We start from the raw sequence: 20,884 nt of genomic DNA on the forward strand, positions 1-20,884 counted from the left end.
CAGACATCCTTCAGATAAATTGTGTCAGACGGTTTGTGCTGAAGTGCTCTTGGCAGGTCTATAGGTGGTTGGGCGACTTTTCCTGTGTGCTTAGCTACTCTGTTAACCCCCGAGCAGGCCCACTGTTGGCCCTTAGCTGTGACAGAAGCGTCCCCAGGGCAGCTGGAGCTCATGGAGAGCAAAGGGAAAGAGACTGAGAGGATTTGAGGGAGAGAGAGAGAGAGATGCCAAAGTACATCTGGAGCAAGGCGCTGGAGAGTATACAGTATGTGTGTGACAACTGAGAAAATGTTCATACGTTTTGTGTCTCTCTGACAAGGAGGTTAGTCATTCTCTCAACACAGTCAAACACACAAAAGCACACACACAACCATGCACACACACACACACACACACACACACACATACACACACACTCTTTTATACACACATACAGTCTCAAAAACGCAGACACACACATTCAGTCCTCGACTAGCATGCTCATCATTAGCCCTGCAGAAACGGCCGCAGCAGTGTACAGTAATATTCACCTCGTAATGTGACTCCAAACATTTGTCACATGTACACATTATGCACATACAGAGTAATTTGCCTTCGAGGAGCTTTGTGATTTCCTCATTAACTTCTCGAAATGTAATGTGTCATTGAGCCACGTTCTGTGGCTCTGTTAATTATGGCCCCATTTCAGCAGCTCTCTCCATGGCAACCTAAAGTTCTGCCTGTCACCACATGAGAGATGAGGGAATAAAGACATTTTCCCATTATGCTGCCACCCCTGCGTGCATATTTCTCCTCAAGACAGGCCTGCTGAGGGCTCTGCTGTTGATCTTTTAGCTCCCTCTGCTGGACAATAGGATAACGTCAAGCCATTCGTCTTCTGAACTAAGACGCAAAAAACAGTGACCTAAGTGAATGGTGACCATTGGCATTTGCGTAATGATCATAAACAGTGATTTTTTTTTTTTAGTTGATTACCAATGAGGAAGTCTTATGCAATAAATAAGGCTAGGTTTAAGGGGTCAACACTCCTGCACTGAGAGTGGGTGTCCGCATGTTGACCTTACTGAGAGCAATAGCTAAAACTGTTGAGCAGTTGGTATTTGAAAGCTTGGTGGCATCAAATTGAATATCATGAGACTATTAGCGTGCAAATGAGCCATTTCCACTCATTATTGTTCTGACAAACACGCGTCTGGTAATGGGTGTGTGTTTACATTGCACCTACAGTATCAATGAGCTCAAACTAATGAATGTAAATGAGCAGTTCAGAGATTGGTGAGATGCGACCAATTCACTCTGAAAAGTATGACGGCAAGAAGAAAAGTCAAAATGGATAGTAACAAAGTGTCCGATCTAAAATAAGTTAAATACTTGAGGAAATTGTAAAAGTCTCCTTCTCTCAGTATTGCTTTCATCCGTTCTTTGTTCCCTTGTAAAACGACTGAAGCATAAATACAACTTGCTCCCCTTCAGCTCTTCCTCTAATGTGACACAAAAAGACATTGAGCCCTGGACGCAGATCGAATTTCTGCACTACCAATTACAAGCCTCTGTGTTACGTCTAAAGTGGCCCACAGGTGAAGCTGCCAAATAAAATGTCTAGAGAGAGCTCATAACTTTCACATCATTTGTTTCTTATCATGTGTTGTTTACATCATTTTTACATTAAATCGAAGTATGAATGAGGGTCAGTTTTGTCATGAAGGCTCAACTCCCCAGCAAATACATTTTTGTCTGAAGATGATCAATCAGGATTGTCAGTGTGTTTACAGGTAATAACCTATTTCTTTTAAGGGTTCGGTGGACCAAAGCCAAGACAATATAGAGTCTACTCCGTAACAGAGCTGGCAGAACACTCCACTGCGGAGAACAAGCTCTCAGGTTATGTACTCGGTTCGTCATTCCCCATAAATGAACTCCTCAGCTTGTTGAAAACAAGATGAAGGATGACAAAGTGACTTTTTCCTACTTGCCATGTCTACCACTGCCTGTGGCCTTTGTGCCACTTCTCTTGCTAAAGAGTATTTTTAGGTGTCATGAGGGGTTTTAGTCATTGGTGAACTTCTTTTTGATGGATTGTTTTGGGCGAAGCCGCCTGTTCTTTCCTCGCAGTGGCTTCTTTCCTCCTCATGGCGTGCTAAAATGAAACAGTGGAGCATCCGGGGAGATCAATAAAGAACGCAGTGTGTGTTCTTTTTATTTCACTTTTTAAAAGTGGCTCTAAAGTTGATAATGATATCTGATATTTAATTTATATTTTTTCTATAATAACAATGACAAATGAAGACAGAAATGTGAAAGGGGTTTCTTTTATGAATCTTTAAAGAATTATCACCCAAATCTGCAGCTCCCGCAGCTTTACAGTAAGTTGTTTAGCTGTCTGGCAGCAGCTTCACTGTTTTGGTTCTCTCTCACCACTCTAACAGTGTCATTTCAGTAAGAATCTCTGAATACACCACACACTGGTCAGCCCAGAACTGCAGACAGACACAGTTACACAATTGTTGGCCAAAATTAGCGTGTATATGCAGGTTGTTTAAACTGATAGACACCTTTCTCCTTGCCAGTGGACAAGTATGCCTTTCTCTTTTTCCCTTGTGTCACATTCAGAAAATCAGTTATTGCAGGTTAGAGTACAATTTTAATTGCAGGACTTAACTAATAATGGAGTATTTTCATTTGTACTGCTTTTTTCTTTACTAGAATAAAGCACTTGTTTTTCAGTATACTTTGTATTCTCCATCTTTTGGCGGTTTTCCAGCACAGAACTGAAATGTTACAGGCAGCAGAGAGACGAGTGTCAGAGCTTTTGTGAACAAAGATCAGTCTACATCTGCTACAAGCAAGAAATCTATCAGCAGGTGAGGAAATTCCTTCCAGGGTGACATCATTATTTCCATTCCTCCTGTGGAAACAGACATTCCTGTCATACACACTCCTGACTGCTTGTATTTACTGCAAAACTCTGAGGGTGTGTGTGTTTGTGTAGACTAGAGTGTAACAATATACCAGGATTTATCACTGCGCTTCTCGCTACCGGCTAGCTCAAACATAAACAGTGGTGTGTGTGTGTGTGTGTGTGCGTGTGTGTGTGTGTGTATTTGCTTGGCTGATGGCCATGTGTTGATGTCAGGCTGCATCTGACTCTGCGGTGGCATCATCAAGATAAAGAGCAGCGTTTGACCTGGACACAGTTCTTGTGACATGGACACAAGGCTTAAAAGGGACTGAGTGATTGTCTGAGTGTGTGTGTGTGTGTGTGTGTGTGTGTGTGTGTGTGTGTGTGTGTGTGTGTGTGTGTGTGTGTGTGTGTGTGTGACAGCTGACAGCTCTGCACTTGTAATAACATCCACAGGCCGGACTTCAGGACCCCAGAGGATGATTGCATAGTGATTCACAAACTCAAACACACACATATACTACAACAATCTGTCACACACACAAAAACTCTCACATACACACACACATCATTCTCTCCATCCTAAATTCAATAACACTTGTTTTGTTTCTTTAACAGTTTAACATTTTATTTCCAAAATACAGGCAGTTGAAAATGCATAATTTTTACAAGACACACAGCACATACACAGATACTGAAGAAGGCAAAGGACAAGGGGAAGGCAAACGCAGCAGTGTCTTTACTTTGGGAAAGATGCCCTCCACGATAAGCGTCACACATACTACAGTATCAACAGACAGACAGGAAAACTATTTGTTCCCCAATACTTATTTAAAAGGAACAGTCTGACATGTTAAGAAATGAATGTTTGGCGTCAAACTGAGATGGTGATGAAGAAGAGCAATATCAGTTTAATCTCTAAGCCTTCTGTGCAGAGATAGCTTTATGTCTGGGACATGATCAGACCTGGGCCCTGTTTGTCAGAAACATCTCAATGCTTAGATGATCCTCAAATTAAGATAATTATGGCCTTAAGATGTTCATAGATAATGTGACCTGGCTCAGTACAAAGACTGGAAATGGGAAGAAACTCCTCGCCTTGCCACTTATATAACACTTTTCTACTGTAGCTGGCAGATTGCTTTATAGTTTGCCCCTCATTCACACAGCTTGATGGTGGTGGAGAGTCCATGCAAGGCAGTGATCTGACTATCACGAGCAATTTTGAGATTCAGTGTTGGATTGAACCACCAACTCTGCAAGTAATTGACAATCCACTCTTCCTTCTGAGCCTTATCCACCCCAAAGTATGCAGAACTCCAAAGCTGTCTTATTTACGCTGCTGAAAACAGCTGCCTGCTGGGGTTAAAAACGACACCGATAAGAGAGGTGAGACTGAACCAAAAACAACATATTCTCCTTCCCAACTCGTCGCTTGGTCAGTGGCCCTACACTTTAAACTATGACGCTCTCCTCTAGCATAAGTTTTGGATGCGTCAGGGACAGCATTACATTACAGTCATTTAGCAGACGCTTTTATCCAAAGCAACTTACAGTCTATCACATTTCTACACCGTAGGCACAGCTACGGGAGCAATTTTGGGGTTAAGTGTCTTGCTCAAGGACACATCAACATGCGACTAGCGGAGCCGGAGCCCGGGTTCGAACCACCGACCTTCTGATTGAAAGACGGCCCTGCTATCCACTTAGCCACAATCGCCCACAGCGTCGACAGCGTGTCAATATACATTTCACAAGGGGAACAAAGAACGGTCCGCTGGGTGAAAGTCATGTGTTTCTTTGACCTGTCCAACCTCTACTCCCGCCCTTCACGGACTTTCTCACGCTTCGCACTACGTAAGCTGCTCAGAGCATCTAACAATGAAGAGGATGGGTTAACATTGGGGTCATACAGACGATAAAGGCGGCCTTTTATCAGACGTCAAGTGCTTGACGAGTTGGGAGTAAGAACAGGTTGCTTATAAAGCTATATAGCTTCACATGTCAAACTTTTCAAATAGGCAGTTCCCCTGTACCCGACACAGAGATGAAACTAAAATCAATCTTCCCATCTCATTGTGTTTTTTATTTGATAGCAAACCATATTCCTAAAAATGTCAAACTGTTCCTTTATAAAACAGAAGAGAAATACAGGTCTTGTGGTTATCTACTTCTATCAAGCTAACTCCACTTGTGCTTTGCTGCTTTCGATTATTTAGAATCACAGTATTCGAGTTACTTTCTTCATGTTGAGAGGCTTTGTGAGCATTTTAATAGCAATGTGTTGAGGTGTAAAGAAATAAAAACAGCTGAAGGAAAAGCAGTCCCGTAATGCAATTTCAGCACCAAATGGCTAGTTATATACCTTAAGAGCACTTTTTTACATTAAAGCATTGTTTATTATATGGCTTTAGTACAAGTGGTCTACGCATACTGTATATATTAAAACATTTCTTAAAATCCTTCGAGAGATCACACAACCTGGATAGTTTTTTCAAAATATCTGTTTGCTAAAATATCCTCTTTAAGTGTGATCATACTCTCATCGTAGACCAGATCTTTGGCTAAGAGCTACTTGGTGTTTCTCTTTACAGCATTGATTTGATTTGTTTCCGACATTTAGACGTTAAACCAGGTTGTGATTTCCACAGTGAAACTAACCATGTGGTGTAGAAAGAATTATCATTTTCAGTCTAAACTACACCACCTCGACATAGTTGGCTGGGTAAAGCCCCTCACACCCGTCGTCCTTCATCCCCCGACACCAGCCCTGATCATCCTCATCCTCTATCTTCAAAAACTCCTCACCTGAAGGGCGACAGAAATAAAAAATTAGGATTGCAACCAGCAATATTTTTTATCAATTAATCGATTAATAGTTGTAGTTTTTTTTAAAAGGACCATTTCAGTTTCCCAGTGCTAAAGTTGACATCTTCAGATTGCTTTTAAGGAGTGCAGTATGGTAAGTTCTGTAGGATTGTACGTGTGTATTTACCTGCTTTAAAAGACAGCTCATCTGTCTCCTGGCCAACATAGTCATACATAGCTCTTACTCTCACTCCTCCAATAATCACACTAGAGGAAAAGAAAGGGACGGAAAGGTAAACAGAAGAGAGAGAGGCAGATGGATGTCTGATCAGCTACAGCAACCTTTATAGAACAATCTCTTTAAATAAATAATAAATACTCACCTCCTCTCTATTGTTCCTTTCTTTTCGACTTCTTTTTTCACTTTTTTGTTTTTCTTCTCGGGCATCCATTCCTTAAAATATGTTTGAAAAAAATAATTACCAAACATTTAACTTCAGACCTAAAAACTGAGAATTGAACTTCACATCGAACCAACCATTTTAGTAATAAACTTGGTTGGAGAGGGACAACAACTGAAATACCTGGAAGTGAGGCCAGTCGGTGGGCATGCCGGGCCCGTTGGTGTTTTTCCACCAGCGAAGGTCCTCATGCTCATCGATGGTCAGCAATGTGTTGTGGAGCTCATTGTACACAGCCCTCACACTGAATAAGTGGTGGAGAGTAAATAAGAGAATCCAAAATGAGATTGACAAATACTTAATCTGAAGCACACCAATGCAGAACTTGATTTATACAATACAGAGCTGTTATCCATATACTTCAGAGTTCAAATAGTTCAACTGACATTTCAACTGTTATCACTGCTCACAAATCAACTGACATTTGAATTATTTTACAATTATAATCATAACGTACAGGAATATAAGAGGATGGTGGTATTAATTTTAATTTAACCTACGTATGTTCCTCTGATGCTTAAACTGTAACTAAAGTTAATTTAAGCCTATAATTGGCAGATAATCTACTTGCACTGTCATCCACATCCATTTTAAGTAAAGTGTTACCTACAAATTAAGCAGATTAATAGAGTATATCATTTCTATCATCTACCGTACATCCCCCTGTGGCCCCTGCAGATTTTATAAAGTAATTAAATTGCTTTTATTGTTATTATTTCCTTTAATAGATTAGAAGTGAGTCACTGAGCCATGCCATATGTTGCTGAACAGCTTTTGATAAGGGCTAAATTAAGTCAAATTATTGATTTTTACATACTTAGCTCTTAAGACGAGCAAAGCGTAGTTGTTCACCTCTCATTGTTGGTAATGTCCAGGTGTTTGTGGATGGAGAGAAAGGCCTGTTTGAGGAAGACAATCCTCTTTCGCTCCTCGTCCTGCGATTGGTCAAAGATGGACTCCATCTCTTCCATGTAGCGTGGAGCGTAGCGGTTCACCTCCTCAAGGACTTTTTCATAGCGGGCACGGACCTGAACATTTAGACACGCTTTCACACACTGCTCAGGGGTGTCATTGGATTTACATATTCATAGACACTCACACAAAGGTATAAGTTACCCTATCCTCACCCCAACCCTAACTCCCTAGACAAAGGTTAAATTAAAACTAGATTGACAACTAAATGTAAAAACATAAAATGTTGAACAAAACTCTTCTTGTTCTTTCCTGCCTTTTGTTGGCATTTCAAGGTTTCTTGGCGCCAACGACTGTCGATCTGTGAGCCAGAACCAGTAGCCAGGAAAGTGTTGGCATTGTACAAGTTGAATGGTGGGCATTTTTCTTTTTCTTATTTAATTTTGATGGACATTTTTGCAGTTGGGCAGAGTAAGTAATGCATTACGACCAGTGACTCGCAGCAGCATTTTTTTTGCCGTTTGAGTTGAAAATAGCCTGAGAAAGTCTGCTGCATCATCGCAAGCTTGTGTGTGTGCACGAGATACAACACCTTGGGCACCAACTCATAAATACACTGCTCTACAGCACAACTAGTGGTCAAAGACTCCACAGAGTGCCTATAATCATTGACAGAATTCAGTCGATAATCCGGAACAGATGGATTCCGATCGACAGACCCAGTCAAAAACCATCCAAACTTAATGAAAATAAGAACGAGATGAAACATGTTGCTTACCTTCTCAGCCTCCTGTTGAGCCAGCTCTCTCTCCTCTTGGATCTTCTTCTGTTTGTCGATGGCGACGTCCGGGTTTCCCTGACTGTGGACCTCTCGGTCCCTGGCTGCCTGCTCCTTACGGCTCACTTTGTGGTACGCCCTCCTGGCTTTATCCAACTGTGGAGGAACCGGAACATAACGTATTATCTGACGTATTATTAACGTATTTTCTGAAAATGCAAGACAAATTGTTCACGAAGGAAATGTGTCTGTCTACATGGACCTTTCATGACATTCAAGAGCAATTCAACCTGTGAGTATAATTTGGAAAACTAAGGTGCACCTGGCTTTGAAAGACCGTAGCTCATTCCCAGAGTAAAATTGTGGTGCATTAGGTCTCGGTGGTCCAAATATAAACCTTGAATTGAGGCCTTTTACTTAATGAGTATCCATTTGTGAAATAATCTGAAAAATGCAGACCTTTTTAAGTCGTTTGGCCCATGGCTTCTGAGCGCGTGTAAAGCCCGTCTCAATGTCCTGGGACTCCTTGAAGCCTCCAAACAACTTCTTGTGGAAGGTGTCCTTCTGCCAGGTCCTGACCCTGTCTCCATCCTCCGACACCAGGGAGCGACAGATGGAGGCGTGTAAGGAGGCCAGCCGGTCAGCAGAGGACAGAAAACACTGCCAAGCCTTCAGAAGAGATCCGTATAGAGGACCTGAGGGAAGACAACCAACACCAGGGAAACACAAATTCCTAAAATGTTCTTTGTGCTTTAGAAACAATTGTAATGACCAGCCACTCTTTACATGAAACATATAATAGAAACAAGAATATATATTACCATCTCTTATCACAAAAAGGAGATTTTATGATCACAGTAGTAATAGTAGTAGTAGTAGTAACATGCTGCAGACAGAACTAGCAGTACTTACTGGAGTCCACTACTGGCTTCCACTTGTTGCTCCACTCACTGAGCTGCTGGGCGTACTGCCTCTCCACACGAGCTCTCTCTTGGAAACACGCCACTATGTCATTGCAGGCCTGGAAGGCATCTTCTGTTCGCTTCACAGTGGGCTGATAGTTCCCAGGCTGCCAGGACACAAAGAGAGAGGAAGATCTACTGTTCACACAAAATAAACAAGAGGATTAATGGACTCAGCGTTTTAAACCCTGATATTAATACCCAATAACATAATCATGTTTTGGGGTTAAAAGAAGCCAAAAATGGTCGATATTTTTTCCAGTATTCACTACAGCCTTTTAGTTTATTTCCTTTTTATCTTCACCATTTCAATGCCAGTTAATACAAACATTTTCATCTCCTCAGTTTAATCCTGGCAGAGTGGCAACAGCATGTCGACAATAAACGGATTTAGACAAAGTGATTTAGAAATGTAAACCCAACACTAAAACGATTCAAGTCAGCACGACTCTTACACTCTTACTACCACTATTAATTCTACTGCTACTGAGTGTCAACATTAACGTTGCTAATACCATGACTGTTACTTCTATTAATGATAGTTTTATTCATATATTAAAACTATTACTACATCTACTGCTACTACATCTACAACTGCCACTACTGCTACACGCATTACAACCTGTACTGCTATTATTAGCTGCAGTAGTCTTTTTATTACGACTGACAGGCTAATAGCAGCACTCCTGCTCTCTCAGTAATTCAACTTTATTTATGTAGCACCTGTGCTGTGCTTCTGTGCTTCTGTGTTTTTAAATACATTAAAAGGAATAGTTCAACATTTTAGGAAGAAACACTTACACTCTTGCCAAGAGTTAAATGAGAAGATTGATACCACTCTCCTGACAGGCTGCTGGCTCCGGCTACTTATTTACTGTTCAGACGTGAGAATGATATCGATCTTCTCATCTGACACTCGGCAATAAAGGGAAGAAGCGTATTTGCTGAAATGTCTCTCCCTTTAATCATTGCTCTGTTCCACTTAGGTCTCCCAGTCACTGTACCAGTTAACCAGCTTGCACAAATATTTGAAACAGCACAGCTAAGTGGTATGTAGCCATTATTAATTAGCTACACCAGCTCGACATTGAACAGTCAATATTGGTCCGTCTCACATTGTCTTGTCAGTCAGTCATAACAAGGTCCAGCTTGCATGCGCATCTCCTTTCACAGCTGTGACACTGCTGCAGCCGTCTAAGGTCAAGCCCCACATGCCACAAGTGACACTTAACAGGCATTAGGTTTCCTGTGGTCAAATCTAATGCAGCGCAGGGTTTGGTCAGCGGACGCGAGGATGAGGCCTGGCCATAAAAAAGCTAGATGGAAAGGGAGGACAAGAGAGCAGCAGATGCAAGGCCCTTACTATAATAACATATCTGGAGCAAATGTGTTGTTTGTGGATGTGGTATTTGGAAATCTCTCTGCAATTTTCCTGGCAGCCGCCGTGAGCTCAGCACTCACTCCTACTCTCTTTTTCACTCTCTGTCGGACTCTATCTGTTCGTCACTGATGCTTTTAGACAGCTGCTTGAAAGTTTCTGGACACCATATATGTTGCCATGTTGCGTTAGATCATCTGAGGCAATGCCCTTATTGCAAATACCATCAAATGAACATGTATAAGTAAGACAGAGACAAAAGTGAGCAGAAGTGTCTCTCGGCTGATGAACAGGTGTATCTCTGTCTTATTATTGATGCTAACACTGTCCGCATACTGTTCATATACACTAAAAAGGTTTCACACAGTACTCAGTGCACAGTTTGTTCATGCCTCTTGATACTGTCAGCCACAATGCTCTTGATTCTATTTTTAATTGTATTTGGCAAAATCTCTGAAAGTTGATATTTCACTCTTCACAAAAACAATTGCAATAGACATGAAGACTTGATGCTTTGAATGAAACACTAGTTTCCTTTTGCTCTAATCAGAATCAATCGGAGTACTTCCTATTAGTGGCCTGCTGTTTCTCTCTCTTTTTCTTCTTTCGTTCTTTCTGCCCGTCGTGGTTTGCACTGATTCTCCTCACTCGTCTGAGAATTAAACAGAAGCAGCTGAGGAATCCAGTGTGAGGCCAACGGTAACGCTGCAGAGACCCAGTTGGCCAATCTCTGAGGCAGATGCAAATCGGCGACGAGAGAATCTGGAGCAATAAAACGCAGTATCGAAGAAAGTGGCCACAGGGTTCCCTTGAAAAAAAATCACATTTCATGTATACATGAAATGTATACATGAAATGTATACCAACGGGAGACAAACGGGAGACAAAGCCGGTGTTAAAGCGGCAGCACGCTCAAATTAGAGAGTCGGGCACTTTGAATGTTGGAAGTGTTTACAGCTTTAAAAACATGGTGGCAAAGCAGAACTGAGTCTCGTAAACAGAGTGCAAAGCCGTTCATATACAGAAAGATAGTTTGATGTTTGTTACTGGTGCTGAATTGGAGTAAAGAAGATTTGAGCAATTTGCACAAAAGGTTACAGATATTTCTCAAGACTTATGCTGAAATATAAGTATAAACAAGTTCCGTTTAACTGTGAGTGTAATTCATCATGTGTTATCATGGGAATTATTCTCAATGAAATGGTCCAGTGTGCTGTAGATCCAAAGCTGTGAAATGTATTGTTTCTTTGTAAAACATGATGTATGCATGCACTTTTTATTTACTAGCTCACTTATTTCTTTTAAACTGATTCATTTTCATCCTTTTCTTTCTTATGTCTAGCTGAGAACTGTGAATGAAACATGATGAACAATATCCTGTCAATAAGATACTGCACCCAGGGTCTAAACTTGGTTCGGGTTTTACATTATGTTCTGTAAGTAAAGTTCACCACTTACTGCAATTTTATGCAAGATGATTGAGATTTTATTTTTAAAGGAATTAGTTTGACAGTTTGGGAAATAAGCTTATTTCCTGCGAGAGTTAGATGAGAAGATCAATACTACTCCCATGTCTGTGTCGTAAATATGAAGCTGCGGGCAGTTAGCTTAGCACAGACTAAAAACAGCTGGAACAGCTGGCTCTATCTGAAGGTAACAGAATCCACCTCCCAGCACACCTTAAACTCACAAGACTTCAGGACGTCTGTCTAACGTTCGCTTTAAGTCACTTTGGACAAATGAATGTAATATCAGAAAAGAAGCGAAAAGATCTCATAGGAGCTGAACACCTCATCTAGCAGAAGAACCCACAAATAAAAACATCATGCAGCAGTGCTATAGCAGAACAATGATGTTACAGAGAGAAAGGAAAATGGAAAAATCGTGTCCTGAATCCCCAGAGACACGAGCCCCGTGCTTTACGGTCTACTTTGTCGAGAAACACAGACAATCAAATACCTAATGAGCTGCGCACTATCACAAAACCTCCCTGGAACACAGTTAACCCAAGCACGTCAATTCAGAGTGTACAAAGGTTACTATTCACATTTACAAATAAAAGCACAGCCTTGTTCACACTGATACGCAGCCCCAACGACAAAACTGTTCCGTCTGGTTAGAAAAGGAAGGTCACCGAGACCTAAGAGACCAGGGGGAAGTCTTGGGGTGGGGTGACTGTGGGGTGGGGTGACTGTGGCTAAGTGGATAGCAGGGCCGTCTTTCAATCAGAGGGTCAGCGGTTCAATCCCCGGCTCCGGCTCTGCTAGTCGCATGTCGATGTGTCCTTGAGCAAGACACTTAACCCCAAAAATTGCTCCCGTAGCTGTGCCTACGGTGTAGAAATGTGATAGACTCTGAATTGTAAGTCGCTTTGGATAAAAGCGTCTGCTAAATGACTGTAATGTAATGTCTTTCTTGTCCCTGAAGACAAACAGACAAAGACAGAGCCACGCACAAAACACACACAGTCTTACCATCCAGAAGCTGCGATTGCTGGCATCTTCACTGCTGTTGTCTGATGGTGGCGTCGACATCCTGTTCTCTGAGAGAGTAAAGAGCATGTGATTACTTCAGAGTATGGTATCGCTCTTCTTTTTAATCTGCACACTGACCTTTCTGTAATCAGCTTCCATGTGTTGCTAATGAAGTCTTTGGGGCTTTGTATCAACTATGAAATGTTATTTAAATCAAAAATATGATATGTATTATAAAATGAGCCTTTCTTGAGTGACAATCTCGACCATGAAGCTGTATTTCAGTTCAGCAGAAACTATCCCAGTTAGTGAATGTACAGTATGTGACTCTTATTATTATAGACTGTGTTCTCACATGATAAATGTGATTATGTTTCATAATTCAGTTCAAAACCAACATCACAAATCCCTCCACATGGGAGTCAGTGGAGAACCACATATCCATTAGGAAACCACGTCCTCTCATCCTTTTCTTGTGAGGCATGCCCCACTGACAGATGAACTCACTTACCCCACTTTGACAAATTAGAGTCACAAATATGAATTACTTTTAAATGAATCGCATGTATGGGGTACAACTGCAGAAGTATCTCCTGGGGTATAAGTACCACTGGTTGGGAATCACTGTTTTATTGTGCAGTATGTCTACTTGAGTGTCTGTGATCGGAGAGCATCTGATATCCCCTCAGATAAATATCCTCTCATATAATGGAGGCTCTCTAGACCCGTTAAAGAGTTGTAGCTGCTGTTGGAAGTTGATGTGTACAGTAAATCAAGGCATGCCGTAACAACAGCAGTGAGCAAGGAGTGTCTTCTCCCAGCAATCCAACTTTGAAACATGATTCTAAGATCAATAGGGGGTAAAGGTCATCACATCCTATCATTCACACTCATTTAGGAAAGAAACAAGTACAAAGTTCTGTCTGTCTCAAAATGAAGTGATCGACATGAAGTACTTGAGATATTTGAATGACTTTATGCTCGTCTGGTTCCACTTCCAAAACTGAAACTTTTCCAGTTAAATATTTAAGCACGTAGCAGTTTTGCCTTCTGGTGTTTCAAACGGAGCAGAACTCCACCCACCCACAGCCTTCATGCCTGTTTTTCCTCCCTGCAGCCATCTCTCCATGGCTCTGTTTGGCGCACAATTAGATTCAATGATTTCCCTCCACATCCTGCTGTTCACGGGGCATCACATGCTCCAGTAGGAGCATAATGCCATGCCTCTCCCTGCCTCGCTCTTCCTCAGCTTACTGTTGTGTTACTCAGCCGCTGAGGCTGTGATAGAGAACACAACCCTGTGTTCTGCCGGAGGTCAGAAAAAATAATGAATCGCCTCACTTTTAACCCTTGACCTGGACTTCCTGTCCCCTGGCTGCCGTGGTCTCCTCGGGGTACTGTGTCTGAGTTTCCAGAGGAAAGTGGGGGTGGGGGAGCTCTGCTGTCCCTTCCCTAATATCAAATCATTTGGTGCATTCCTGCAACTTTTACTAAGTAGTCTCCGATCTCATGACACAAGCAAAGTGCCTGTGGGAATTTAATCCCAACTGTATATGAGATTTACCCTCTTAGTACACAAGCAAGTCACTTCGCTGTAATCTACTTGCCTCTCAAATGTGATTTTATACCCTTCATAAGCATCATGATCTGTCTATGTAAAAGAGAAAGCGTGCTGTGCACCATAGGCCTTTCAAATATTATTTCATAGACTTTATGATCAATTCAAACATCCTCCAAAAGGCTGGGGTGGGCCTCTGTATCCTGAATATGTAATAACAATAATACAAACATATATAAATGAAACACATTTAAGTTAGAAAAGCCTGACTGGAACTTCTGATAGGCTCTCTGTGTCGTGAGGAATATTCGTAAAATTGTGACTTTCATTGAGCTACAAAAGTTAGAAGCTCGTTGTAGAATCACGTACTTACATTTGCATACATTTCACTATAAGTTATGCACCGAGTATACTGTATAACTTACCACCTACCAGCACAGATCTAATTCCACCATGGGTCCTCCAGACTTTTTATAATCTCTTGGCAGGTCAGACAGGAAATTTGTTCCCCCAGTTTTCCAAAGTCCTGCAGCGACCCAGTCCTCCCAGGATCTAAAACTCTAACTTTTCATGTAAAATCTGCACAACAACTGACTGAAACGGAAGGTCATTCGCCCTTATAAGATCCCATCTGGAGTTTCCAACCAACCAAGTCTTTCACCACTGAATCCTGCACCCAGTCTGGCACACACACTCACTCCTCCCCCTGTCCTCGTTTCATCTGTCACACATAACTCACCGCACACACACATTGCATAGAGGAAATATATAGTAACAAATGAACTCACAGGGCAGAAATAGGAGCTCAATCCCTCCATTAGATCTCTCTGAAATGCAGCTACAGCCATGGAAGGCTAACAAGCCGCTCCCAGTTGCTTACCTCTGTAAATGTTGGGGCCCTCTCTGCTTCAAACCCCCTTTTCTTCTTTTGTTGGGCAGCTTCAAACTTTTTTCCAGTTCAATCTTTGTGCAGACTCGGAGGCTCCTTCTCTCTCTCCGTCTCGTCTTCTTTACACTTCTCCTCGTCCTCTCCCACTTTGATTTTCCACTCGTTCTGGACAGTGCTGCTCCTGCTCTTCCCTTTTCTTTGGCCCACTGTTTGTGTCAGATGAGTTGGCTTCTTTTTTTTTTCTTCCCTCCTTCTTCTTCCTCACAACCCCCCCGTCCCTCCCTCCCTCCCTCTCTCTCTCTCTCTCTTACCCTCTCTCTCCAAAACAGCTGCAGGAAACTCTTGTTCTTTGAACTCCACCACTTGTTGAAGATCGTCTCTGTTTTTCTCTTTCATTCACTCGCTTCACCTTCCTCACAGTAGTCTTAACCTCTTAATGAGGCCGGCTATATTGTGGCTTTTCTGTGTGTTTGTTTATGTGTGTGTGTGTGTGTGTGTGTGTGTCTAGGTGAGTCAGACAATAGCTGAGTCACCAGCTAAAGTATGTTTGTGTGTGTGTGTGTGTGTGTGTGTGTGTGTGTGTGTGTGTGTGTGTGTGTGTGTGTGTGTCAATTGGGCTATTAACTATGTTTTACGATTTTGCAAAGAAGCACGAAGTAGCATTACCAGATAAGGAAAACTCAACATCCATGTGCTTGTCTCTACCCCCTCTTCCTCCCCTCAACACTCCCTCGGGATAGTTCAGTAAGCCCGCCTCCACAGCTGGAGGATGCATCCGGTGTGTGTGTGTGTGTGTGTGTGTGTGTGTGTGTGTGTGTGTGTGTGTGGGTGTGTGTTATTCTTTGAAGTCAGAGACCCCTGAAGAAGAACTGTTCACACTCACATATGCCGCTCTTGTGAAACTTTGCCTTGCCAGAACTTGCCATGTAAATAGCTAGCTGTTAACGCACAGCTACAACCTGCTCTTAGGAAACAGTAATCTTCTGTTAGGAATCCTATAATCACATCTGGAAGGATAGTAGACAGATATCATGACAACACTGTGGATCCTGTGATTAAATATTATATATGATAGTAGCCATAAGAGGCAGAAAGTGGAACACGGTGAGTAAAGTTGAATGTTCAGTAATGTTTCATGCAGTGGCACATTATTCATATCGTACTATGTTAAGTAAAAAAGTACAAAAAGTTGATTGCAAATGCTTTGGCAAGTGCACTTACCTTGTTTACGTTGATGTGACATAAGTATACATTTGAACATATGAATGAAACCAGGCTTCATAATACGTTTTTTTAAAGGCATATCTCAGGCCACCCACTGAACAATTTAGGTCCAACTGATCTAAAACAGAAGTCAACGCTCTCATCTGCTCTCACACCTGCCTGTCATTGACTTTGCCACGAGCTGAACTACATGCAGTTGTGTTTGAAATTGATTGTTTCCAAGCTTTGACATTCAAAATGGATATCTGCCGGCTAAACTGCTGTTCTGCATCTCTGAAGAGTGACTCAGTGCAGGACGTTAGAACCGAGAGTCAAATCTGTATGTAAGTGATACAACTCACTGTTGTGACTCTTCGTAATTTGCTCGGTCAAAGTCCTATCACGTCAACTGGTCTCTTTGAAACGAATTCCACACATCTAATCTAAAATAATTCGGCAGACTATACACCTCATTTTGAAAGCCACCAACATACTTTATTTATAGTTGTCTCTGTTTATTGAGGCATTGATACATCTTGCCTCAACACATCTGCTTTGTAAGGTCGATATTCAATCAAATCGTCAAGTCTAGTTCAAGTCTTTTATCGTTTATCCAGCTGCAACAGTGTTTATTTACATCTACACATTTGTGTAACTATAACATATATCATATCCCTTCTGGTACAATGAATAACTGCAACTTTATTTAGATAAATATCTGTAGTTGCGTGCTGTGACCACTAGAGGGTAGAATTGTGCGTGATTTGAAATATCAGAAAGCAATTTGTCGACCTGCTGTGTTTGTGTTTCCTTTCTTTCTACTTAATCTTTAATGTAAACCAGTACGGTGAGTGTTTCTGACTTCTAGTGGTCACAGTGAGTAACTGCACTCAGTATGGCGGTAGATGGTAAGGGAGAACAGGAGTAGAGTAGTTATATATATTTAGTAGTATGCACTGAGGCTGAGATTCCTCACCGTAACCACTAGAGTGCAGAAATACTCATGATTCTAAATAGACAGGTTGTCTCAGTCTGAGGCTGGCTACTTGTGCTGTAAAGTGTGTACTGTAAAAGGTAATTAAGTGCACAACACAACTGTCCTTTACGTTTACTGTCTAATATGCTGTAAGGTTTGTTTAACCTGTTTTGTTTCTAGTTTATTTAACTGATTCAGTTAGGATAATGTTTGACATTACTAGAAGAATGCAGTTGCTGTTTCTCACTGTAACCACTAGAGGGCAGAAATACTCATGATTCTAAATACACACAGGTTGTCCGGCTCAGGAACTTGCTTCTTCTACTGTAATGATTGTTCTGCTAGAAGGTAGTTAGTGTATAACCACAGCTATCATTGTAAGTTCATGTCTAATGCAGAGGGGAAAAAATTGTAAAACGTGTTAAACCGGTTGTGTATCTTATTTCTTTGACCTTGATTCAGTTCGGATAATTTCAACACTCTTGTATTTAAAATGCATGAGTATTTCTGCCCTCTGGTGGCCATAATGCGTAATTACATCTATTGTAATCGTTTTATTTTGAAAGTATTATTCGGAAGTACTATTATGTTGTGTTGCGTTTAACTTTACTAGTAGAGTGCAGTGGCACTGTAATGCCACTAGAGGGCAGAAATACTCACGATTCTAAATACACACAGCTTGTCCGGCTCAGAGACTGGCTACTTGTTCTGTGAAGCTTTTACTGCTTTCAGGTAAATAAGTGCACAACTGCACATTAAAGTTACTATAGGCGAGACTTATGTTGTGCCTATACTTTATAATAGTGATACAATAATAACACGGGGCTCTGTAGTCTGCACCAAGATGAACATTATTCCTTTTTCACAGATGTCCGTAGAAACTTTTTTCTCGTTCCCTCTTTCCGTTTAGCCTTCACAATAAAAGCCCCAGACACATACACCGGAACTCTGCTTCTTAGAGAGCTCTTATGGTAAATCAGAGCAACTCACTTCTCACTTAGCAACTCAACACAATAGCTTACATTACTTTCTAATAGAGAGAGAAAAATGCTAGACCTGTTGCGTTTGTCTTTTATATGATCTCAATTCAGTTCTGACAATGTCAACACATGTATTTAAAATGCACATGTATTTCTACTCCGGTCCACGAGGCGGCGGTAGTGTTCTCTGTGCCAATATTTAATACACGAAGCGACATTTAAAAGGAGGAAGCGGATGAGGCATCAGTCATTCGTTGGTCCGCCTCGACTGTAATGTCTCTGGTGGTACTGGTAAGTAGATATTATGCGTTTCACTGATGTGAATTTTTTTTTAAATCATCCAATATTTGGATTAGTATTGCAGTTCTACAGCTAACGTTACCGCTGATTACCGCTGGTTTATACCACAGCTAATTCACGTTACGTTAAACTTTCATTCGGTTTGATTAACTGTTAATAAGCTGTTGGCTGTAAAACATTGCGGGAATCGTTGGTGATATTAGAGTGTTTTTTTTTAAAGTAAAAGTCTGTTTTATATCCACCTGTTTTGGTGGATATATTATATGTCAAATTTTTACCCGATGACACGTGGCTCCGACCTGAAGCTATGTCCTCATGGGACACGTGTTGCCTGCTGCTAAAACATGGCATATCTAACTGACACGGTTCTAAATTGTGTTTTGATTGTTGACCGTTACTGCCTTTTGCTCTCTTATACAAACCACCGAAAGCAGCCGTTAACCCCGTGGGCCTAGCTCCACGTGGTAAACCTAAATTACCATGTGATGTTAGCATGGTAGCTACCGGTATCATGAGCTACAGCTCAGTAGAGTTATCACAACATAATTAGCTGCACAACATGTGTATTACATTTCGTTGGCATACGATATAGTGCAACGTTAGTAGTAGTGAGTAGTACTCCCTCTCCCCTGATGACTTGCACTGGGCTCTGAGTCTTTATGAAGAGAAACGTGCGTCTCTGGCCCTGACAAGCCAGAGTTTCTGAGGAGACGATGGATGAATGTTGGTTAAATGTTCCAGTGATAGAAATACTGTAACACTTGCTTTTGTCCTTTTTAGGTCACCTTCAACAAGTGGATCCACTCCTAGACAAAGCTTCGATTGGGTCCAGAGAGGTTTGTAATAGGTATGTGTACTCTATAATTATGAATGCTTTGATAGCAACCAACGGCTCTACCAAATATTGTGGTGAACCCCTCTTCTAAATGAGTTTAAATAATGGACTGTCTAGTTACGAACTGTGACCACTGGATATCAATGAGTACATGATCTACTGCTCCCGTCTCTCGTACTCGTAAGTCAAATGAAACATAACTTTTAGCACCAGCACATCTGTTGAGGACCATTTCATTTAAAAATGAGCACTCTGAAAGCAGACTTAAAGAGTCCGTGTTCAGGGTGGTCTGATTGTTGGTGTCAAGGCAAAACATGGCTGCATTTTTGCCACAATCTGATTTTGTTGGAAGTTAATACTGTAAAGTAGTCTGCTTGGGGCACACATCACTGACAATGGTAAAGAAAAAAACAGTATTGTATACTAAATGTGAAGTTTGATACCTAGAACCTATGATTTAATTGTACGTAGCGGCTACTGCAACCCAGTGTTTTTATGTACATTGATTCCTGCTGTAGTGGGTTTAGCTGTCGTTCCCCTGATGACTTGCACTGGGCTCTGAGTCTTTATGAAGAGAAACGTGCATCTCTGGCCCTGACAAGCCAGAGTTTCTGAGGAGAAAATAAAGCAAAGAAGGTAAAAAGTGTTAACTGTGACAACACGCTAACTGTTGCTTTTTCTTCTTCAGGTATTTACAGTGACGCCGCTCAGTATAGACCGGACTTGAATCAGGTTTGTGTTAACGCTGCATCTCTTGCCTTTAATAGCAGACACTGTGAATGTGGATCTCTTGTGATGTATAGCACTGGGCTCAGAATATCAGTGTTGACAGAAGTGCAGCTCTGCCCCTGACAAGGCAGACTCTGAGGAGACCATTGCAACACATGTATTTATTTAACTCTTGTTGGATTATGATCTAACCCTCCCCCCCCTCCCTTTCTGTTTCAGGTGCTGGTCTTCCTGCAGACATCATCTACCTTCTACCCGTGATGTCATTTTGTTGTATTTTTGTTCAAATCAGAACTTTTTATAATGCTTAATATTGTATTCATGTATTTGCTGTGATTAATGAAATAAAACAGTCTATACTAAATTTGTTTCTTCACTTTCCTACAAACACTTAACCAGAGTACGGGACTTAATTATTTAAATGATGTTTTGGGGTTGTCACGGTGACATGAATGTTTGATTATCCTGTAGACTGACTCTCAGCATTATGAGCAAGTGTAAATTAAATGATATAATATAAACTCATGAACACAAGATGTTTAATGTTAGTTGCTTTAATGTGTTGGCATTGATAAAATGCTTATTGGCTACCTGCAAAAAACTTGTGTAAGTATAACTTAACACAGGTGTGAGAGGGGACTTTGAAATATTTTGCAAATTATTGAATACTTTTAAAATACAATATACTGTACATCAAATGGTTATGTTTTTAACTATATATGGTCTCTTAAATCTAAATATG

At 41.2% G+C, this 20,884-nt stretch overlaps 1 protein-coding gene, 1 long non-coding RNA gene and 3 other non-coding genes across 5 annotated transcripts; 4 read left to right on the top strand and 1 right to left on the bottom strand.

The window, feature by feature from the left end:
• Positions 1–3,548: 3,548 nt before the first annotated feature.
• LOC142937966 (protein kinase C and casein kinase substrate in neurons protein 1) lies at positions 3,549–15,363 on the bottom strand. The gene is made up of 10 exons (XM_076081121.1): positions 15,111–15,363; positions 12,673–12,740; positions 8,771–8,927; positions 8,318–8,553; positions 7,859–8,014; positions 7,021–7,196; positions 6,292–6,412; positions 6,091–6,161; positions 5,895–5,974; positions 3,549–5,707 (listed from the first exon to the last, which is right to left on the bottom strand). Exons 2-10 carry the CDS (start codon positions 12,730–12,732, stop codon positions 5,598–5,600), a joined length of 1,167 nt encoding a protein of 388 aa, XP_075937236.1. The 5' UTR covers positions 12,733–12,740; positions 15,111–15,363; the 3' UTR covers positions 3,549–5,597.
• A 3,122-nt stretch (positions 15,364–18,485) lies between these two features.
• Positions 18,486–20,506, top strand: LOC142937975 (uncharacterized). The gene is made up of 4 exons (XR_012949475.1): positions 18,486–18,569; positions 19,359–19,425; positions 20,102–20,145; positions 20,362–20,506. It is a non-coding gene; the product is annotated as an uncharacterized LOC142937975 (long non-coding RNA).
• Positions 19,200–19,291, top strand: LOC142945325 (small nucleolar RNA SNORD88). The gene has a single exon (XR_012952941.1). It is a non-coding gene; the product is annotated as a small nucleolar RNA SNORD88 (small nucleolar RNA).
• Positions 19,944–20,035, top strand: LOC142945326 (small nucleolar RNA SNORD88). The gene has a single exon (XR_012952942.1). It is a non-coding gene; the product is annotated as a small nucleolar RNA SNORD88 (small nucleolar RNA).
• LOC142945328 (small nucleolar RNA SNORD88) lies at positions 20,198–20,287 on the top strand. Its single transcript, XR_012952943.1, has one exon. It is a non-coding gene; the product is annotated as a small nucleolar RNA SNORD88 (small nucleolar RNA).
• Positions 20,507–20,884: the final 378 nt, after the last annotated feature.

The sequence above is a fragment of the Anarhichas minor genome, unplaced genomic scaffold (genome assembly GCF_050575085.1).
Source record: "Anarhichas minor isolate MPS153535 unplaced genomic scaffold, ASM5057508v1 ptg000007l, whole genome shotgun sequence".
Lineage (NCBI taxonomy): Eukaryota > Metazoa > Chordata > Actinopteri > Perciformes > Anarhichadidae > Anarhichas > Anarhichas minor.